Source organism: Ochlerotatus camptorhynchus, unplaced genomic scaffold (genome assembly GCF_037179485.1).
Source record: "Ochlerotatus camptorhynchus isolate MF236.1 unplaced genomic scaffold, CSIRO-AGI_Acam_v1.1 ptg000663l, whole genome shotgun sequence".
In the NCBI taxonomy this organism is placed as follows: domain Eukaryota; kingdom Metazoa; phylum Arthropoda; class Insecta; order Diptera; family Culicidae; genus Ochlerotatus; species Ochlerotatus camptorhynchus.
In genome coordinates, this window is record NW_027041142.1 from 229,809 (window position 1) to 247,993 (window position 18,185).

Below are 18,185 nucleotides of genomic sequence, written 5' to 3' on the forward strand. Positions count from 1 at the left end.
TGTTGTCGATGTGAGCCGCTTCTCCAATTGGCTTCGCTTGCACAGGACAGTTGCGTACGTATGTAAAGCTGCCAGACTGTTTAAGGAACGAGCTGGGAACTATAAAATCCGAAGAGAGCTGTCTTCGGAAGAGTTTGCTGAAGCGGAAAACTTATTGTGGCGGCAAGCGCAGGAGGAAGCGTTTTCACTGGAATATCTGCTACTGAAGACAAAAGGAGATGGAGAGAACGAACCGATGGTGGAAAAATCGAGTCCACTTTATAAACTGTCGCCGTTCATGGATCAATTGGGAGTCATTAGAATGGGCAGTCGTATTGGGGCTGCTCCATTCGCCCCATACGAAGCTAAGTACCCCATTATCTTGCCGAAAAAGCATCCGATAACCTTCCTTCTTACTGACAGCTACCATCAATGTCTGCTTCACGCCAACAACGAGACGGTCTTCAATGACATGAGGCAAAGGTTCTACATTCCTGCTTTGCGACGGCTGGTGAGAAAAGTAGCTGCCGAATGTCAGCGGTGCAAGAACTCCAAAGCGATTCCTCGGATCCCTCGGATGGCACCGTTACCAAGAGCTCGGCTGACTCCGTTCGTGAAGCCGTTTTCGTACGTTGGTATTGACTATTTCGGGCCGATGTTGGTCAAAGTGGGAAGAAGCCAAGTCAAGCGCTGGGTGGCTTTATTCACCTGCTTGACCATCAGGGCGGTGCATATGGAAGTGGTCCACACTCTATCGGCGCAATCGTGCATAATGGCATTTCGGCGGTTCGTGGCACGACGTGGGGCGCCTCTAGAAGTATACAGCGATAACGGTACCTGTTTCGTTGGAGCGAATCGACAACTAAAGATGGAAATGAAGAAGATCAATGAAAACTGCGCGTCGACATTCACCAACGCGCGCACAAAATGGATTTTCAATCCACCTGCAGCACCACACATGGGTGGCCTATGGGAACGGATGGTACGATCCGTAAAAACAGCCATGTTTGCCATTGGGAACGGACTGCGACAACCGAACGAGGAGACTTTCGAAACCATTGTTCTAGAAGCCGAATCAGTCGTCAACTCACGTCCTCTAACATACATCGCTCTCGATTCGGCGGATCAAGAAGCACTTACGCCGAATCACTTCCTGTTGTATGGGACACAGGGAGTAAATCAACCAGCAGTGCAGCCAATAGACCATCGTAGCGCGCTCAGAGATAGTTGGAAGCTAGCTCAATGGATGATCGACGAATTCTGGCGCCGATGGACTCGTGAGTACTTACCGGTGGTGGCGAGACGGTCCAAATGGTTCGAGCCGGTGAAGCCACTCCAGGTAGGCGACATTGTGATCGTGGTTGATGATACGGCGAGGAATCACTGGATTAGAGGGAGGATCACGGAGGTTTGCGTTGCTCAAGATGGACAAGTCAGGAAGGCTAGGATTCTAACAGCGAAAGGGATCATCTTACGACCATCAGCGAAGATTGCTGTCTTGGACGTCTTCGGTAGTCCCGGACCACACGGGTCGGGGAATGTTGCGACAACCACTGGGTCGTCACCGGGCGATTGTGCGACCGGGCGCTCCCTCGACTTGGTCGAGTGACATATAGTATCAGGAATGACAACCGTTGACATCGAAAACAGTAATCAGAAGTGTTTTTCTAAGAACCACGTTAACACAAAGTGAAATTCATCTGCTTGTGGAATTATTTAATATTGATATAAACCTAATTGCTTTATTTAGTACTAGAATAGTGGTCTGGATTAGTAAAATCTAAATATTATAAATCCGTAAGTCATTTGTATTATTACATTCAGAATTTGATCTAATTAGTTTCCTAACCTAGATTCACCACTACATAAATCTAAAGTTGAAATTAAGATAATTGGAATCTAAATTTGTTATTCTAATACTGAAATGTAAGTACACTGGATACCTATGTATCGATATAATTAAAACCTAAATAAAATTGCAGCTTTGAAGCTGTAAGTAACAGCTAGCAGAATTTCAGTGTTTTGTTTCCAAACTATCGCAACAGCACTTTTCTCAATCGAGAGTCGAAGTAGCAGCCTTCACATCGTCTGTTCAATATGCTTCGCTAGTCTTTCTGTAATTTTCAACATAACCTACATACCGAACATTGCAAGCAACGAGATCCAACGGCAGCCCCCTCGCCACCCCCACGTGCCCAAGGTTATGCTATATGCATCATACCCTATCACGAAAAGGCGGAAACGAAAAGGAAATATGCATAAAACTATCACCAGCCACCGTGGTAGGCCCATACAGGCCGAACGACCGACCGGATGATTGGGTGGCACTGGATATGGCGTTCGTTGCTGCTGTCGCTCCCACCAGCGTGCACAGAGGGGAGATAAAGGGTGACAACTGCAGATAATTCTAGGACCCTGGAGGGCTTAAGATTTGCTAGTGAGTGCTGTGCACGCTAACTGTAGCACTAATTTCTAGTTTCTGTTAATGTTGTTGTTGTTGCTGGCACGAGAGTACCACCAAGAGAAGAAACGGTACCATCCGTTTTGGCTGCACTCGTTTCAACCAACATCCTGCTACCTCGCCATAAATCACTCGGCGAATTCCGTGTTAAGGCGGATGTGGATCAGGAAATGGGCGGGCGGCTACTGCATTTGTTAAATTTAGGTCAATTATCTCCGATTACGATGAACAAAGTTTGAATTCGATCCGGATTGTGGTCGTTGAGTGAGACGAGCTGCTTTTCGAAAAATGTTTGGATTGTAATGCTCGGTTGTCATCGCTTACTGACACAATGTTTTATTTTCTTTATTTGCAGGTTGGCAGCGGCTCAAGAAGCGGCGCTTGCAGGTCAGGGCTCCAACAGGGGCCAGTTCGGTCGCAAAGGAGGCCACTACTTAGCTGATAAGATGGGTGGCCCCAACAGTCAAGGGGGCCAACCTCCGTCCGGGGGTGGGCCCACTTCCCTATTCATCCTCTCCGAGGACAACATCATTAGGAAGTAAGTATGCTGCAACTCAGGTAACGGTTTTGGGTTTCACTTCACGCAGGCAAAGGAACGTAAGAATTCCATAAGAAACACTTATGAATTTTAGCCATAAGAAATGAGTGTCAATTTCATTGATTTGCCTTATGAAAAATAATGTTGACAAAAAAAATCGAAGTAGACTGGAAGCGGAAAATTGACGTTGAGGTTAGAGAGCCCGAATACTGAAATTTTTTCGCCGAGATTCCAACAGCTGAGTAGTTCTGCAATTTATTTTGCTGAGATTCAGTAAAAAAAATTGCCGATACTTAGCTAACAATTCATTTTGCTGAGATATCAGCTAACAAACAGATATTTTGCAGATATATGAGCAAAAGTAAATGCCGATGTAATTGGCTGTTGGAGATTTTACCGAGCTAGATTAAGTGTGCATGTGTTGACCACTCGCCTTTCAACGCTTGGGAAAATTAAATGGTTAAAGGCGTATAAGAGCTGCCTCATGTTACCCGAAAATCATTCATAAGTCATGCTTATGAAATTCATATATGTTGTTCATAAGTCGAGCCTTATGAAATTCTTAGGTCTATTTTCCTCAGTGTTGATCTTCATGGCCGTGAGTAAGACTTAAATGTTGTCTTAAAACCTTTATGTGATTAGAACGATACACTTTATTCAACGGATTAAATTAGAACTAAAATTTGTCATTTACTATAATCAATGCACAGAAGTCTGAATAATCAAGAGAATTTACAATCAAGAGAACATAGAATCAAAGAACCTAGAGTCATGAGAATCTGATATTTTCGAGTTTTGGACTTCAACCACACGAGAATAGCCATCTAGTTTTACCAAAGTATCGAGCGTCCACTGATACCATCAATACCCAGCAAATACTGACCAGCAGTTGGGAGCCAATAACTCTAGCCTCGATATTGAGAGATGTTTCAATGGAATTACCTTTGTCTTCGCGAGTATCACCGTGTTGTAACGCAGTTACGCGGGTTTGAAAATAATATTGTTCTCAGAAAACGAAGCTCTTTCCGATGATGTATAAAAACCGATAAAATTTTTAAAATTAATGAACCCAATTTGAAGCTTTTTCACGATTAATCGTATTTATCTATCGACAAAGACGCCCCTCATTTGACTAAATAAAATTCCCGATATACCCAGGTTTCTCCAAAACTTAAATTGCGTTAAAAATATACTTTTTTTTGTATAACAATAACAACAACAACTAACGCAAAAGTACATGTCAATCAGTTTTAAAGAAGCAGATTTACAATCAAATCCATTAATTGTTGAAGTTAAATTTAATTTTAGTAAGTCTAACATCTCAACATATTCGATGTCTTGAAGATTCATTTTTCATGTATAAGTTCAATATGTTGAACATTTTCAAAATGCCGGCATTAAGGAAAATAATTGATTGATTTATTTCGAGTTTGTAATTAACTCTATAAAAGATTCGAGATCTTCTGTGAAATCCCATTATTTTCACAACAATTTTAAGACTGTACAGAAGTTCTGAGGAATGAAAGTAAGTGCTTTGAATTTCAGTAAAGCTTCACAAATAAACTCCGGGAACATAAGGGAAGTTTGTATCCTGAAAATATTGTGAACTTAGGGGCTGTTCATTATTTACGTAGACAGGTTTTTGGGATTCTTGAACCCCCCTCTCCTGCGTAGACAATTGTATATACAAATCTTTTGAAATTTGTATGGGTCGTGGATAATTGCCCCCCCCCCCTAAACTGTCTACGTAGTTTATGAACAGCCCTTTACTGAAACATACTTTAATAATCTCAATGTGGTTCTATTTGCTTTCGAAAAATTGACAGAACTTTTAAGAAGTTCCTAGAATTTACCGGTGTCAAAAGAACTTCATAAATATAAAGAGCTTGAGGAAAATTGAGGAAACCTTTAAGAAGTTCTAAGTACACCAGAAATGCTAGATCTTTAGATTTGACCTGTACGTATGGACCTCCCTTAGCGCAGTCGGTAAAGGCGCAGCTACAAAGCAAGACAATGCTTTCGGGCTGGAAAGTTTCTCGACTGCCCTTGGCATAGAAGTATGATTGTACTTGCCACACAATTATACTAATACACAAATGGTAGAGGCATCGAATGCTCTCAACTAATAACTGTGAAAGTGCAACTAATACACAAAACTGAGAGCACGCAATAAGCTAATATGCGTTAAGCAATAAGGCCGGTCATTTCATCGGCGGCGGCAGAGGCGGCGTAGAAGCTGTTTTAGCTCCAGCGGCGGCGGCGTTGTTGCGTGACGCCGTTGACTTTGGTAACACCATCGTATTTGTTCGGAACAGTATCGAAATTATGTGTAAGCGGTTGGATGAATGTTCGATCTTTGTGAAGATATTGAACAAACAGTATGACCAATAACCTTTGTTTTGAATTTCATTGTTATTTGATATGTCACATTATGCGTTTTGGTTTGAGACTCTTGCAATTTCCCGGGGGAATTTGGAACGTTTCCATGGGCCAATGTGGTCCTGAGCACTGGACATAACGGTCATGGGCCGATTTTATTGTCGGATTCTCATGTGAATTGAGGTATTGCTTGTTGTGTTAATGTTTTACTTGCCCGGGGGAATCCGGAATACATCTGGTATAATGCAGATTTTTTTTCCTTTATTAACGAGACTTTCAGCCTTAGGCTGGTTCATCTCTAAACCTCCAGAGGGGAGGCTCTCAAAAAGGTAGGGATGGAAGTTCCAGATGGGAAATCCTCAAATCATATTTTACAGAGTATTTTAAACAGAGTTTTTTTTTTGTTTTATTCCTGTATTGTTTCAGTTGGGTAAAGGGTTTGTGTTCGTTCGGTTCGTGGTGATATTTTCGTTCCTTTAGCTTTCCTTGTTCGTTGCGGTTGGTCATGATAGGGATTTTAAGTGTTATATCTGGTTGAAGAGTCCGGTATTTAAAGAGATACTTCTGTCACTATCATCGGATAAGAAAACGATGACAGAGATTTTATTCAAAATATCATCGATTTTTTTGTCATGACAAAACGTGACAGTGTTGTGATCATCGTGATTACTAGCTCATGTATTGCTATTAAAGTTACTTGTACCGAGGAAATCTTAAAAATATATTCACTCTGCCGATTTCATATGGTTCCTTGCTTAAATTCATCTGAATCAGTTAGAAATGTTGATGTCAAAACCACATAACAATTATTCTCATGAGTGCTTGATCATTGGAAAATGACAAGAAAGCTAATGATCGGTCACTTCGTCTCTTGATAGTGAAAGGACCTGTTTTCTCATTATCACATGACGGCCGTGATATTTACCAGCTCTGCTTTGGACAATGGCAAATGAAGTATTCCACAGTTTGTGACGGCATAGATCGCATATCCTTCTCCTGTGGGAGATGTTTGTATGGCCAGTTCGGAGACGGGATATCACGACCTGCTCCCGGTGCAGTGATGGATCGTCCCATCTAGTAATATTCTCTTTTAATTTTCGAATGGCTGGTGCTCTAGCTGCTATCCAGTCGTGGCTCCAGGAATCCTCAATAATTTTGGTTACCAATTTTTTTAGATCAGGTCCTGGGACCTCTTGCGTATATTTGGCCATGTGCCGACCAGAAGCTGCTAGATCGTCCGCCTCTACATTCCCCCGAACACCACAGTGCCCTGAGATCCAAACGAATGTTGTGTTATTTGGTGCATGTTCCTGGATCGCCTGGATCCAGGGATGTCTACTCGTTTCGGACTCAAGAGCAGCAACCACGCTGGTGGAGTCGGTGAAGATGGCTATCGGTCGTTCATCGGAGGTGGTGGCAGCGATGAAAGCCGCGGCGGCTTCGGCGGAGAATATCAAACACTGGTCTGGCAGTCGGTGACATTCGCTGAGATTGGGACCACAGATACCGATCCCCACCTTCCCTTGGGCGACCGAGCCATCTGTGTATCTAATTGAGTATCCTTCGTATTTTCGTTTTTGAAGGTCTAGGACCGTTTGTGCCACTGCTAAAGAGTTGGAACCTGCTTTAAACTTATTTTTGATTGTAGGATCGGTTTGAATTTTTGGCAGGCTCCAACCCCTGGGCCACACCAGTGGGCCCTGGACACCAGTGGGAGTACTTGGTTGGTTAACCTCAACGAGGAGTAAACCTTCCTTCCTGCTACCGGACGTGTTTTCACAGTGGCTGATGGCTCGATGGCAGATTGTTTTGGATATGTACCTGTTGAAGGGGAGCACTCCGCCCTCGATACAGGCAGCTACTCCAGGGGTTCCTGGGAGGAGGCCCGATGATAATCGTATGGCTTGCTGGTAGACAGGTGCAAGTTTTTCAACTAACAGGGGCATTGCGATGTAGGTTGCTTCAATCCCGTATGTTAGGCGTGAGTTTATGATAGCTTTTGCGACGTTCAGACGGGTCTGCCGGTTGGCATTTAGTTTTCAGCAGGTTGATTCGCTGTTTACAACTGCTTTTAACCTCGTTGAAGTGCGGGCCGAATGTGAGGGGACGGTCGAAGCAGACTTCGAGGATTCGAATGGTTTTATGGAATGGGACGTTGATGAGAATCTTCGTGCTCAGGACCTTGTGATTGGTCGAGCATACGTGTGTATACCCACTTTTGCTTGCGGAGAGCTGAAATCCGGCTGACGAAGCCCAGGTTGGTACGTAGGTGGTGGCTTGTATAAGCTTTCTTCGTAATGCTCTGACTGTTGCTTGGACCACCATGAGAACGATATCATCAGCATATACAAATATAAGGACTCCTTTCGGCAACCGCGAGAAGACACCGTTCATGCTTATGAGAAATAGTGTAACCGCAATCACCGATCCCTGGGGTACCTCGGTTTTCTCGTTGAAAGTCTTGAAGTGGCAATTTCCAAGGGTAAGTTGGAAGGTACGGTGTGACAGAATGTTTTGTATAAATTTCAGAATTTGGCTCTTAAGTCCCCATTTCTTGAGCTGTTCTAACACCCCCGGCATCCAAGCACGGTTGTATGCCTTAGATATATCCAGGGTGGCCAGCTCGACATGGTGATTTTTGGTGAATGCGTCCTGAAGTGCTTCACTTAGGGTCCCAAAGTAGGTGTTGGTCCCATGTTCCGGTCTGAAGGCATGTTGTTGGCGATCGAGTAACCTTCCATCTTCCAGAAAATCCATGAGCCTTCGGTTCACCATCCTCTCCATCAGTTTAGATGCGCAACAGGTCAGCGAGATTGGTCGAAATTTATCGACTCCGTGTCCTGAGGTGTTCGGTTTTGGGATCGGAACTGTGAGGCTGTGCCTCCATTTTTCCGGAAAAGAGTCCTGCAGCCATTCTTGATTGAGCAGTTTCAGGTTTTTTACCTGCTCGGCCATGGGAAGGTATTGAATAAGAGGGTATCCAACTTCGTCTGGTCCAGCGGACCCTCCTCTGGCCTTCGATAAGGCAAGAGAGAACTCGCGCATACTAAATGGCTGGTTGATTACTGCGTCGTCTTCTTCAGGGATCTGCATGTTAACAATTAAGTCAATGAACGGGTTGTCGATCTGGTGGAAATTCTCAACATAACCTTCAATTGATGATAGGGAGGCGAAGTGATTGCCTAAGACGTCGACGATTTTATCTGGATCTCGTGTGGTTATCCCTTCGTGTTCGATGATTATGCCCCGTGCCTTCCTTTTTCCGCTGAGGGCATTCACCTTACCCCACAGGTCGACGGTTGTTTGGCTAGGGTTTATTTCGTAGAGAAAGTCTTCCCAGCTGTTTTTTTGTTACCCTGATGGTGTCTCTACATTCGTTTCTCTTTGCTCTGTATTGCTTCAGAGCGGTCTCCTTATCCGGGTGGTTGGCAGGTAAGCGCTTGGCAGCCCGGAGGACTTTTCTTCTGGCTTTTATAACGGCTTTGGTGGTGGATGACCACCAATGGAGGGCTTTCCTACCTGGTGTAGGACTAGATCTATGGGATGACTCCAGTAGCTACTTCGTATATTGTTTCGGTGAGCTCAGCGATGCTGGTGGGGCTCGTTCTCCGGCAGGTTTCCATGATGGCTTCCTGATATTTAGCCCAGTCAGCCTGACGGTAGAGCCATTGTGGTCTCCGATAATGTAGATCTTGGCACACGATGTGGCTTGTTTTCAAATTATCATGCGGTGATATCTGTTACATAATCTGGTCACTTTTCTGAGGGTTCCCTTAGGAGGCTGTTACTAAACACGCGTTTGAAACCAGCATGAAAATGGAATATCTAAGCAACTTATTAAATTAGAACGTCAAAATCGAGATTGGAAAACATATTAGATTCAACCAAAATTATTTGTCAGCTGTAGTACACCCTTGTTTCCCGAAGCGCATTTGATTATTTCCATTATGGTCCTAGGAACTTCTTCCACCAATGAAAGATATTGTTTTTGAATTCTTATGCATCTTAAAGCTCAACATGCTTGTTTTAATTTCCAATTTGGTGTAGTTTACGATAAACATTTCTTCAATAATTGAGAAGCATCTTAAAGGCTTTACATCGTCGGCAAATTGGCGAGTGAAAAAGTTCCAGCGGCGGCAGTGTGATGTGATTGCGCATAGGTCTACTAGAGATCGATGGGGAGTTTCATAGATCTTAAGGGCAGTTCTCGTAGCTTTAGCTCCGATTTTTGTAGCAGTTTAAACATCTATAAGCGTTAGTTAGACTACCAATTGTGAACACTTAAGATGTTCCGAGAATTTTAGGAAAGTAAAGAAACTATCAGAGAATTTATAAATCTTCAGAAAGTTTTTAGGAATTTCACAGAAGTCCAGAGAGTTTCAGGGAAGTTTAAAGGTGTATACGAGAATTCCATTTATTTCAGAGCATAACCGAGATCTTCAATAGAATTGAAAGCTTCATGGAAGCTCCGAGAACATCAAGATATAACAGAGAATCACAGGGCAGTTCATAAAATTTCAAGGAAATTTGCAGAAACCTTAAGGAAGTTTTGAGACACTCATGGAATCTCCGGAAACTTCTGAAAAGCTACGAGATAATTTCTGGAATATAATAAAAATACTTTGGACAACCTGAAAATGTAAGAGTATTTTATGTTACATCATGGAAATTTCAAGATCTTAAAAAAATGGAAGGATTTAGTTATGCTGTTAAGAGATCACCAAGAAAGTTCCATTGATTAAAAAAATGCGAGAACTTCTAGCAAGCACCCAGATCTTCAAGAAACTCCAGAGAACTTCTAAGGAATTTTTAGATAGATTCATGATATTCATCGATGTTTTGAGTCGTTCGAGAACGATCAGATAACTTCAGAACAATCCCATTCACTTAAGGAAATTTGAAGTGACTTACAAGGAGTTTCGTGGAATTATGGGATATTCCGAAAAGTATATGATTAATGCGAAAACTTCAGAAGCTGCAGGGAATTATGAATATTGTCTCATCCGGCATTATGCGGTCTCACGGCCGTGATATTTTTCAGAAAAAGGTCTGATTCTTTTGGAGGTACTGAAGTAAACCCAAACTGTCTTATGGTACTTTTGTAGAACAAAATAGGGCAGTATAGAAAACTTTTAGAAAATTCAGATATATTCAGTGCAGATTTAAAAACATCATAAACGTCTGAACTATTGAAGGAGTTATGATTTAGCGTTGATAATTTAAGGTTAGTTCCATGAATTGCAGAAATTGTTTGAGAACTTCAGTGAATATCATAGAACTGTATTCATTATTTCGTTTTGATTCCAGTAAAATTGCGAAAAAAAAGAAATTACAGAAAAAAATTTAAATCTTCGCAGAAGTGCATAGATCTTCAGAAACATTTTGAAAACTGCATAGAAGTCAATGGAACTTAAGAGAAGATCGGAAAACTTTAGGAACTTTCATGAACGTTAGCGAAATGCGGGAGAATTTGAAAAAAAAACTCATTATAGCATGAGCATGAGCATAATTGACCACCCACGGTTGCTACTCTGTTATTGTCAGACCAGCTGTAATTACACAGAGAACCAATAGACGATGCTTGGGACAAGCAATCATCCTCAATGTGTAAAAACTGGTGATCTCGAATTAGGCAATACCAGCGCCAGCCGCGCCTAAACGCAGGTCAAGAAAGGAATGGGTAGGAATGTGTTGACGTTACACTCGCTTTGATGGAAGCCGAGGAGTCCTCTGCACTTCCACGAGGAATCACTGGGATGTTGGGTAAGAGGGTTGGGTTAGCAGCAAGGTTCGTTTTGGTAAACGATAAGCTGAATTGATGTCCTAACGATCGTATAACGCGAAGGAGCTTGGGATTGAACCCACGGTCTTCTGCTCAGTAAGCAAAAACGTTTGCCACTAGGCAGACGAGCTCCTTTTTAATCATTTACGAATCTTGAATGTGGATGGGCTTGAGATTAGACTCATGATGTTCTGCTCAGTAAGCAAAAACGGTTGCTCTAAGGCCACCGAGCCTCTCATATCACATTATAGCGTTACTCAAGTTTTTATAACTATTCAAACCCGGCACCGACGACAAAGACAAGTTTTACAAAATGCACGATAAACTAGCGATATTTTAATATTTTTAATATGAAAGAATCTGAAAGGACCGCGTTTTTCTCCTCAGTAAGCAAGCCTCTGCAACCGACGATCTTTGAAATCCTTAATCTAAAAGCTACGAAAGAGTACTTAGGCCTTCATTAAGATCCACTTTCACGCGACGTTCACTGTTTCGATTTTCTCTTTACGCATGGTTCAGACAATCATAACAAGCTATGACCGACGTGACGATTGTTTAAGACCTGGTTAAACAAGCTATTCAAATGAAATTACGTTCTCTAATTTCACTTGGAATGTAATGAACAACAGAAATACGCGATAATTCATATTTTAAATGGTTGATGCTTAATTTTAAATATACTAACGGTACTGCCTACGACTACGACGGCGATTACGACAGCGACTACGACGGCGCCTACGACAACGAAAACAGAGAATTTGTAACTTACCATTTGTCTAGGATAAACACCTTTGCCTGGCACCTCCACTGGTTCTTCATGTCCGCTATCTGTCACTGTTTGCGAAATATCTAATAGCAATTACCTTTGTTGTGATACTTCCTGTATTGCCATGGTGATCTGGGAGGAGGTTCCCATCAAGTGTTTTCCCCAGGAACCGTTCACGGCCACCAGCTACCGCCCGTCCAGTCTTGGGCGTATCCAGCGAGACATCATTCAGCTTACTCACAATCTCCGTCACTCGATGCAAATCTCAGGCACAGTTACAAAAAAAAACACTCCCGTGCAAAGAAACGGATCCAATAAACGTTACTCTTGCGAAAGCACACCCGTCGTCGTCGAACGGCAAAAAAGGAATCGGTGGGCAATTTTGTGATACGGATTTCCAAAATCAAACGGGAATGCATGAATTTCACCACACCCAACTGCGAAACACGTTCAGAAGCACTTATGGTACACTTTCGTTCGAAAACACTTAATTTTTTCAAAAATTATTTTAAATTATCACTCGCGATGCCACAAATTTCTGGACCGGGAGAAAAAATCAAACAACGCAGATAGCGTTAAATCATGTTTTCTTTCTCGATTCTAAAACTTCTCGGAAAAACGAGAAAACCACCACTCACACACGTATAACCGTCCGGGAGGCAGAGTGCCAGCGCTAATCCGGCAAATTCAGCCGAAAACTATGAAAGCGAATGCACGCACAAAACAGAGAACACACTTTATACACAACCGTATCCAAAGGCGTTCGAAACTCGACTCCATTTGAAAAAAAAACTAATTTTACTTTAAAAATAGTTCAGTAGCATTATTGTTTTCAGAAAATTAGTGGGAATTTTAAAGAAGTTAGCAGGTTTTTATTGAACTTCAGATATTTTATAAAAATTATTGAGCTCTTCACATAACTTCAGAAGTTCACGGAAGCTTCAAATTTTTTAGGACAGTTCAATTAAATTCAGGTTAGTACAACATGGGAACTGTAAAAACTTTAGATAAGTTTTGAGAACTTCAGGAAAGAACAGAGAACCTCAGAGCAGTTCCGTTAACATTAAATAAATTACATACATTTGAAGAAGTTTTGAGAACTTCAGCGAATTGTTAAAACTAAGAGAAGATCCATGAGCGTGAGGAAAATTGAGGAAACTTTAGGAAGTCCTAAATAGATCGGGTGAGTTTAAAATTTTGTTGACGAGTAGTGTGAGATGCAAAATTTAAAATTTTCGCTCCACAGTACTCAAAGGATTTCAAATTGGGTCCTGATAAGCCTTCCAAAGGCACATTCCGTTTGATGTTGATATGGAAATTACTATCGGAACAACAAATGTTTTGTTCATATATATCTAACAATTCGCCATACCGCTCTGCTTTGAAAAATGATACCTCTGCTCGTAGGAAACTTTCTCAGCTACAACTTTGTTGAAGATTTGTGATAAAATGTAAAACAAATTTTTTAAATGATTCTTGTCACTGCACACTGGGCCAGAAATGCAATTTAGCGGAGCAAAATTAATAACTCTGAAACGAAGCATTTCCGCAACTTGGTGTCTTGGGAAAACTTTCTCATCATAATTTTAAACAATATATTTAAAATCAAAGCACTTATTTTCTCATTTTTTTTTTCTGTAGTTCCATATAACTCGAAAACAGTAGGAGTTTTGACTTCTTCAGAAGAGTTTTTTATTTTATCAAGAAAAACAACTTTTTCTTAGTCGTCAAGTCTTCAAAACACCATTTGAATGCATTAAAAAAATTAAAGAAAAATATATGCTCCACTAAAATGATGAAATCTCAAAAACACCAAAATAAACCTCTCTCAAATTTTGATATTTTGTGTATCGAGTATAGCTTAATTTTTTCTGAAAATGTCAGTTTGCGATTTTTGGCGCTTTGGGAGATATTAAAGTTCAAAAACTGTTGTTTTTTCGATTTTCCTACAATATCTTTTAAAGGTGAAGCTTAAACCAGTATGTTTCTCCACAAAAGTTATTTATTTAATGCATTTGCATAAGAGAAAAATATAACATTATATGGTTGTCAGCAAAAAACCAAAACAGAAAGAATAAGCCATATTTTCGACATTTTTTCTTTAACTCCATATAATTAGAAACCAGTAGGCTGTGGAAATTTTACGTCTTCAAAATAGTTGTTTATTTTGTCAAGGTAAACAACTTTGCCCAGGACATCAAGTCTCCAAAACGTCAGAGAAAGAAGTAAGATTGTGGCGCCATCTTTGTGGAAGAGTTTTGAATTATTTATTCATATTATGATGAGAAACTTTACCCAAGTTGGTGTCGCGGAAATGCTTCGTTTCGGAGTTATAAATTTTGTTCCGCTAGATTGCGTTTTAAGGCCAGCGTGCACTGATGTCTTATGACTACCCAACAAACAATTTGAGTTGATTAACAGCTGAATAAGCCATTTTTTAGCTGAATAAGCTTATTTTTGACTGAATAAGCTCTTATTAAACATTCAATGTTTGTTGGGTATGCTCAATCAACTGTTCAGCAGGCTCGTAGTATAAAGCACAAAAATGATGGCTACTATGTCAATCTTCAGAATACAGTGCTGCCCAATAAACAGCTGCTTGATCATGCCTTTATATTAATAATCTTTTAAACAATTAATAATTGACGTTTGGCTGAAAATTGATCTTCTGCAAAGTTGTAGCTTAGAAAATTTCACAAAAGTTTTAAACAGAGCATTATTGGAAATGACAAGAAGACGAGGAACAAATAGTTTGGATTTCCCATAGTAATTTCCATAGAAGTTTCAAATTGTTTGAGCCAAGTCAGTTTTTTACCAAATAAGTTCAAATATTCCTCATAATTTTGTCTATCTATCTCAATTAGGTTTTTGCAGCGCATAATTCGATACCCCATTTTATTCAGCATTGTACACTGTTATACAGCATTTATTCAATACATATATGCTTATTTGAGACTCTGAATTCTTTGTTATGGAGGTCCTCTTCCTCATTTCCAACTAATTTCAGCACTCAGATCGATAAAACAAGCAATTATCTAGTATTTTATACAGGTAGTTGGTTTATCTTTCGAGGTTGAAGCGATTTTTAGCTAATTTGAGTGTTTTTGCTATGTTTTGCTCTGGGATTGCATCCAATTGAGTTGACGTCTTCAGTGAAGTTTCCTGGATTATGTAGGACTACAATTTGATTGATAAAAGTTTAAGTTTCGGCTGCAAAGATGGCACAGCGATACATTTTGTTTTTTTTTCACAAGATAGTGGATTGCTGACTTAGGCAAAGTTGTAGAACTCAAATTTTATGAAAAGGTGCTACAGACATTAAAGCATTACATTTTTAAACAACAGAGATGTGCGAAGTTATCAAATTTGGCTGATATTCACGTTTTTAGTATTATAGTTTCAATAATCTTTCAAAAGATTACTTTTACTATTTTTCTTGGATCGATACTGATCATTCCAATCTTTTCGAGATCAATGCTTTTATTTTAAGACGACTGAAAAAAATATATCATATGAAATTTGAAAACAAACATGTTTTCTGAACAATGTTCTAAAAAAATTTGCAAATGAACGCAAAATGTCATCAATCATTCAAAATTTGCATCACATACACTTTAATTCTTCAACATATCTCAGAGGTATTTTAAGATGTAGGGTATACGTCCCTAACCTCGGTCTAATATGCAGCCATCGATTACGTTTTTAATCATAACTCATCAATGAATTTACCTGCAAACGATATTCTACTGCTAAATGGTATGCTTAGATATGCTTATCATGTCGTTTGCTATCAGAAACCACGAAAAGTTGAAAAACTTACTTTTTTTAAGACAATAACTCACGAGGGAAATGTATGTAATATGGGTCTATTGTCCCCAAATTGGGTCTATTTATGGATGCAACTTCGTCCTATCTTGTTTGATCCTCAAAAAAACGCTCTTGGTAACGTTTTCTGATGTATTTTTTTTTATCACTATCACTGTTAACTTAATGCTCTTCATTCCTCAAAACATTTCTTAGAGAAAATTTTACGAAAACTACATTAAATCACTCAATTTAAAAATTAAAAATTAAAAATTTCGCTTATCGTCTTTTGACCGCAGAATATCTAAATCAGAACATTGTGATGTTCATTATACAGGTTTGGCAGAAAAAATCTCCCTTCCTGTTCGTTCCTTATCATCCAAATGCAAAACAACATTGTTGACGTTACTCTTATTGCTATATGCTGTCAAATGAATTTCATGGGCCATAGTTAGGAACATAGAAAAGAAATGTGTCCCTAAAGTTGGGTCCATGTTTTACTTGTGAAAACGTTGTTAAACAATTAAAATAAACATAAAATATTCAAACAGCAACTGTAAGTTTTACGTCTAGTGTGTATTATCAGGTAATTCCAATCAATAAATGCCATAATCAGGCCATTTGATGATCGTCAGTCAACCTTCCCATCTTAACCTTATAAGTCATGGCGGCTAAAAACTCCGAACATTGTGATATTCTCAACCAGTTTTATTACTTACGAGAGCTGAAAATGTATTGAAATGTTGTGATATAAATTGATTTGTGTGTGGTACACATTTATCAACCATCAGTGATCAATATTTTCCTTATTTTTTGTGTAATATTCCTTAATTAATTATTTATTTGCGTGATAGGCCGAATGAAAGGACTAGACCCACATTACATACCGTAACCCTATTTGAGATAGTTGGAACTGACTCAAACAATGTATTTTATTAAAAAAAATACAGCAAAACCATAATGCTGCTTTAAAAATTTAAAAATTGTTCGATTTCGATCAAACTTGAGCTTAAGATTGAGTAAACTAAATATGCAGAATAGCGTTGTTCAAGATCGCAAATTGATTAGACTTCTGTGCGAAAAGCTATCAAGCATTTACTTTTGACCTACTGCACCACAAATATCTGCAGGCCTGCGTATGAGCTTAAAGGTATGCGTGGCGCACTTGGTTTGAAGTTAATTAAGCACAAATGTCTTATTAATTTGCGATCTTCGACAAAGTTTTTCTGCACAGTTTTTCCTATGTAAATCTTATGTTTGATCCAAATTGTAACAATTTTTGAATACTTTAAAGATCTCCTACAAATGCTGATCATAAGAAAATTCATTCAAATTTGAGCTTGAGCTTGAGCTTGAGCTTGAGCTTGAGCTTGATTGACCGCCCACGGTTGCTACTCTGTTACTGCCAGATCAGCTGTAATTACACAGAGAACCAATAGACGATGCTTGGGACTAGCAATCATCCTCAATGTGTAAAAACTGGTGATCTTAAATTAGGCAATACCAGCACCGCCCGCGCCCGAACACAGGTCAAGAAAGGAATGGATAGGATTGTGTTGACATGACACTCGCTATGATGGAAGCCGAGAACACCTCTGCACTTCCACGAGGAATCACTGGGATGTTGGATAAGAGGGTTGGGTTTGCAGCAGGGTTCGTTTTGGTAAACGATAAGCTGAATTGATGTCCTAACGATCATATAACGCGAAGGAGCTTGGGACTAAACCCACGGTCTTCTGCTCAGTAAGCAAAAACATTTGCCACTAGGCAGACGAGCACCTTTTTAATCACCGAGTTGCTGTTATTACCATGTAGTCATATTAACAAATAAAACGATTGACGAATCTTGAATGTGGATGGGCCTGAGATTAGACTCATGATGTTCTGCTCAGTAAGCAAAAACGGTTGCTCTAAGGCCACCGAGCCCCTCATATCACATAATACCGTTGCTCAAATTTGTGTATCCATTTAAACCCGGATCCAACGACAACAACGAGTTTCGCAAAATACACGATACACAAGCGATTCTACCATAAAATCTCTTTGATATGTAAGGACCTGGGACCGCGTTTTTCTGCTCAGTAAGCAGGCCACTGTAACCGACGATCTTTCAAATCCGAAAACTAAAAACTACGAAAATGTACTAAGGCCTTCATTAAGTTCCACTTTCACGCGACGTTCAATGACAGGGTCCTATCCAGGATTACATCTGAAAAATACAAATCTGGCCAACGCCCACCTAAACCTGTTCTAATCCACCTGAAATGACTAACCAATGGAAGACTTTGACTACCCAGCCATGCAATAGTCTCATTCCGTGCCTTATGGCAACTTGATGATTCTATTGCGCTCATCTTTTGGCACCATCCAGGGGAGACTTGGTCCTGTACCCAATGCTTAACTTATCTCCATTCCACTCAGCTACTCGCAATTTCTTGTGATATAGTGGGCGGAATATTATTATATGAGACAATTC

The 18,185-nt window shown here is 40.1% G+C and overlaps 1 protein-coding gene across 3 annotated transcripts in view; it reads left to right on the forward strand.

The window, feature by feature from the left end:
• The window catches only part of cac (cacophony), a 435,895-nt gene that overhangs the window by 186,128 nt on the left and 231,582 nt on the right, over nt 1–18,185 (forward strand). For all 3 annotated transcript variants that reach the window (XM_065237935.1, XM_065237936.1, XM_065237937.1), the window contains exon 3: nt 2,796–2,978. In XM_065237935.1, coding sequence (XP_065094007.1) covers nt 2,796–2,978 — 183 coding nt within the window. The remainder of the gene's footprint in view (nt 1–2,795; nt 2,979–18,185) is intronic.